Below are 5,431 nucleotides of genomic sequence, written 5' to 3' on the forward strand. Positions count from 1 at the left end.
CAAAACTAAAAATTATGTGCGACTGCCACAAGGGGGCGTATTCCGACAGTCAGTCCGAATGCCTACATGACTACCTAAACTGCCTAAAGTCAGTTTGATGCATTTAAGGTTTACTCCCTTTTTTATGTAAACTAATCGCTTTTTACAGTGTACCACACTTAAATACACTGTTACGATGTTGAGTTTCAAGACATTAGTCAGTTTTTTGTCCTCAAACAATGCTGTGTGTATGACTAGTTTGTTCGAATTTTGTCAGACTGTGAATTAACTGAACTTATTCTGTGTAGGGATATGGAACTGTAATGCGGTAAAGACCTGCCATAACTACTTCAGCTGTGCATTTATCAGGGAAAAAAACAACACACTTCAGATATTTTAGACATATTTAGACTTTAGAACACCACTTTAGGTCATCAGCCAATCAGAATCAAGCCAGTTGTACGCTCAGTTATTTTTGCTGCTTGTTAAAATTCATTCATTCATTTTCTTTTTGGCTTAGTCCCTTTATTAATCTGTGGTCACCACAGCGAAATGAACTGCCAACTTATCCAGCATATGCTTCCAGCTGCAACTCATCCCTGGGAAACATCCACATTCACACACATACACCACAGACAATTTTAGCCTACCCAATTCATGGATACATGCAAACTCCACACAGAAACGCCAGCTGACAATTTAGAAACCTCGAGAAGTCTGGAGTTCAGTGCTGGATTCAATTCAAATATCTGAATCGTAAATGATTCCAATAGCATCAAGGCTTCAAAATGTGGTTGCCTGTTTAGTGGTGACACACCGTGACCTTGAATGAGACACATTACTCCAAATTACTCCAGGGAGACTTTATAATATGTGTAGGATACTGGGACACTTTGTATGAAAGCATCGGCTAAATGACTAATTAATAATTAGCACTTCCATTACGCTCAATTATGATGCCTGGAGGAAAGGCAATAACATTTGTTAATGCAGCAGAGGGTAAAGACTTTGGTTCCTAACTGATGATCATAAACTGCTCCCTTGTTGTCTGCACAATAGCTGCACTGTAATTATCTTTTTATTAATTATGAATAGAAACAAATCACTTATTGGCGTTTCGTTATCACGCTGCATAAACAACTGGTATTGAACTCAGTGATTATTCGATATTATGGTGTGTAACATATTGGGTAGCCAGTATATATTTCTGAAAATCTAAAACTTGACTTGTAGGTGCTGATTTGTTTTTGAGGTATTTTAACTAATGTGATATGACTGGTTTTATCCATTTAGTTGGATTTATTTTTATTAATTTAAGGTGGATTTATTCTTTAAAAATGTCCTGACTGTTAAAGAGAGAGCTCACCCTCAACTTATCATTTAAAAAATCCTTAGATACTATACATAAGAAAGCTGAAAACCTGTAATCATTGACTTCCTTGGCATTTCCTTCTGTGGAAGTCAATGGTTATAGGTTTTCAGCTATTTCAAACTGTCTTCTTTTGTGAAAAAAGAAAAAAGAAACTCGTAAACGTTTGGAGCAAATAATGGGTGAGTATAAATCTATGTTGCAGATATATTTGCTCACTAAATATTATTTTTTTTCAGACCCTTCTCTGTAAACCTTAGAGATCATCTTGACCATGTCTATATGCCTAAATGCATTGAGTTGCTGCCATGTGATTGGCTGACTAGAAATTTGCGTTAACGAGAATTTGGACAGGTGTACCCAATAAAGTGGCCAGTGAGTGTATAAAGAAAGGAAATTAAATAACATAAAATTTTTGAGAGAAAAAAACAAAAGGAAAGTGAGTCAGTGAGTGAGGTTGTACTTTGATAGTGTGTGCAATAAGAAGATACAGTAAAATAAGGTAACTAACATGGGTTAAGGTTAAGCATAGAGTCCGGGTTAGCAACCTGGTTGTTACCTTTATTATAATGACTATAATAAAGTGTACCTGCAGAACTGTACTGTAAAATAAAGTGCTATACCCAATGTACAATTTAGTTATTAATATAGAAACGCTAACTTGAAATGTTTAAAACATTTTAGAAGCAAACGTTTTGAAAAACAGCAATTTAGGTCTAAATTTCCATACATATTACAAATTTAACAATTTTACACTAATTACATTTTTTTTTTTAAATAATTTGTTAAATGTGCAATGGGTATTTAAACATCCATAATTTTGTTATTTAATAATACACAAAATTCACACAAACCATCAAATTTGTACTTTGAATTGAAGTTATTTCTGGAGTCATTTCCATAAAACCGTAATTATTTTGTAGACATCATTAAACCAGGAGCTATTTTTAATTTACAACAAAATTAACATACATTTTACAATGTACTACAAAATTATTTTAGACAACCCTGTTTTAATTTCTCACTTACATTATTATAATTTTTAAATTACTAAGTATTATTATTATTATATATTGTGTGCACTGAAAAGTTTCATGGTATTCTACAAAATATTACAAAAGTTCTTCATGATACCACTGATGCCAATAAAAGTGTACTGACATCAAATACGCATGAAGAACCTTTAAGAATATTCCCCGTTCCAACTGAAGGTTCTTCAGTTTATATATATATATATATATATATATATATATATATATATATATATATATATATATATATATATATATATATATGTATTTTTTTTTTTTTTTTTTTTTTTTTTTTTTTTAAATGTTATTTCAAGAACTGTTCATTGAATGATTCTTTTGGGAACCAAAACGGTAATTATGTGTCATCACGTTAAGAAAAAAACCTTTGGAATCTTTATTTTGTTAGACTGCATGAATTATAATATCAGCTGCCAAAACGCAGTGTGTTATATCGTCTGTACCACATCTGGCAGTTTGCACAACAGTAAATGAGCTTGGAAAGTTTGCAGCGTACTTAAAGACAAAAGGCGCGTCTCACCTTGAAACTTGAAGCCCTCAATCTGGATCCAGAGGCACAGGTCCTCTGTGTCGCAGTCGCACCTCCAGGGGTTCCCGCTGAGCCCCAGAGAGCGCAGCGCCGGCAGCGCGATCAGCGAGCTGATGTTGAGCGCCGTCAGGTTGTTGCGGCTCACGTCCAGCACCTGCAGCGCCGCGTTCTCCGCGAACGCGTCCGGGTGGATCTCCGACAGCCCTGGGTTATCCGTCATCCTCAGCATCACCAGGCTGGCCAGCGGCCCAAACGTCCGGTCTTCGATCTGCGCCAGGCTGTTGAAAGACAGATCCAGGTAGGCGAGCTTGCGCAGGTTCCCAAAAGTCGACTCGGAGATCTCCGTCAGCGAGTTGTTGCTGCAGTCCAGGTAGACCAGGTCCGACAGGTAGTTGAGCTGCAGCGCCGGCAGGTCGCCGATCCGGTTATTGGAGATGATCAGCTGCCGGGTGGCCAGCGGGAGGTCTACAGGAAAGTCGCTTAACTGTTGCCCGGCGCACTGGACCACGAGCTGGTCGTCGCACACGCAGCGGTCCGGGCAGCCGGCGGTCAGAGCCGGGGACGGGGCTACATCCATTACGAAGACGAGGAGGAAGACCAGCCGCAGTGACTGCGCGCTCGGCTCGGGCAGAACACGCATGATCCCGCAGCCGGCTTCATCGACTGTGCGTGCGCTCGCGCATCCTTCATTGATCTGCGGGATCCGGTTCGCTCGTCGCTGCTGGCCAGGAACGACTGGGGATCCACTCGCAATAAGTCTCCTCAACAGCGGATGTGAGCGTGCGTGGCGCGTGTTTGGTCCGTCCTGTGGAGATCACCATGAGCTCCGTCGTTGCGTAGTTGAATTACTCTCCTGGACATAGTTTGTTGTCCATTTTGCTTAGTTTGACTCAATGCTTGACCGGACTTGGTTCAAAAGTGCCCAAGTTTGATTGTGTGTTGAAACGCTGTTGAGTGGCGAGACGCGGACTTGAGGCGCACCATCGCGCGGTGCTGCTGAGCGGTGGAGTCACTCTGGTGTTTGTTGCGCTACTTCATTCTGCAGCTGTGAGTGTGAGTGAGTGTATGCGAGAGAGAGAGAGAGAGAGAGAGAGAGAGAGAGAGAGAGAGAGAGAGAGAGAGAGAGAGAGAGAGATAGAGAGAGAGAGAGAGAGAGAGAGAGAGAGGCTTGTTGCACTATGGGAGTCTGACACAAGGCCTGAACGTCCCGCTCATTTACACAGAAAAAAGACACCTGCATATACCTCTAAATTAAATTTTAAAAGCACACAGATGGATGGCTCATAATGTAAAAATCATATGTAATGTATAAATAGCATGTTTATGGTAGTTCTTGAATAGTAGCCTATAGGACTGACAGGGCTATAGTCACAATTTTAGTTTTTCCAAAACACTCAGTGGTTTTGTTAAATAGCTTTCAATCTATATCAAAGTACTTTAAAATACAATCTGTGATTTCTTCTAATCTGAAAATGACAGAAAAAATAGTTTGGACAAACTGGCAAGATTTCCATCCAATAAATTTGTTTAGCGGCAAAAAATAAATAAATTAAATTACTCAATTAAATGCAATTGAGTTGCTCCAACATGATTTTATCAAATAAAGTTTAAATACATTTGTATTTTTATTTAACTGAAACTCAAAGGTCTGGCAATATCTTGTATGTCTATTATGTGTCATTCTTTTCGAAGTCTCTTAATTTTATTTGAAGTTGTCCTTAATGAACTAAAAGAGCCATTTTTGACCATATTTCATGAGATACATAGAATTTATTGAGACTGATCTCAGAACTCATTTTTAGGACAGTTATCGCTCACTGAGCAAAGCAACAAACTGCATTTTTACTAATTAAACTACCAACACCCAAAGCATGGGTCCTTGTGTAAGGTGGTAATCTCAAAACTCAAAGCATTACATGAAACTCTTCTAAAACTTTTACTGTCTTTTACTACTTTTATTGTCAACATTTCCCTCTGTTAATTCCAGAATGCTGGAAACTACAAATCCCCTAACCAGGTAGTTGGACCAACACAATTCCTTTATGATGTCCCAACACAAAATGTTAACTTAATGGTTAACAAACTTAAATGGACAGAACATAAAACAAATAAACCAAAGAAATGAAAAGAATTGTGTTGATTCAGCTCATTTTAAACAGGTAGTTTGAACAAGCAGCAGTAATCATTTTTTTTGAGTGCACACTGTAAAAAAAATGCAGGGTTACACACAATTCCTTCATGTTCTCCCAACACAAATCATTTAAGTTAACAGTCAGTTTTACAAACATTAAGTTGTCCCCAAAAAAACGTAAGAATTGTGTTGCCTCAACTCATTTTAAATAAGTAGTTTGAACCAGAAGCAAAATAAAAGTGTATTTTGGCAAAACCAACACAACAAAACTACATTTGCTTAACATTCATATACCAAATAATTATATTTCACAAATAAAGACTACATTTAAGATTGAATGTTTGATTTTTGTACATAATGAAAAACAACCCTCT

General features: G+C 37.9%; 1 protein-coding gene across 1 annotated transcript in view; it reads right to left on the reverse strand.

Moving 5' to 3' along the window:
* Nucleotides 1-3,972, reverse strand: part of LOC130213703 (leucine-rich repeat-containing protein 52-like) — a 71,828-nt gene extending 67,856 nt beyond the window's left edge. Inside the window, exon 1 of the mRNA XM_056445459.1 lies at nt 2,918-3,972. Coding sequence (XP_056301434.1) covers nt 2,918-3,566 — 649 coding nt within the window. The 5' untranslated portion in view covers nt 3,567-3,972. The remainder of the gene's footprint in view (nt 1-2,917) is intronic.
* Between the last annotated feature and the right edge of the window lie 1,459 nt (nt 3,973-5,431).

This window comes from Danio aesculapii, chromosome 20 (genome assembly GCF_903798145.1).
Source record: "Danio aesculapii chromosome 20, fDanAes4.1, whole genome shotgun sequence".
Classification (NCBI taxonomy): Eukaryota; Metazoa; Chordata; class Actinopteri; order Cypriniformes; family Danionidae; genus Danio; species Danio aesculapii.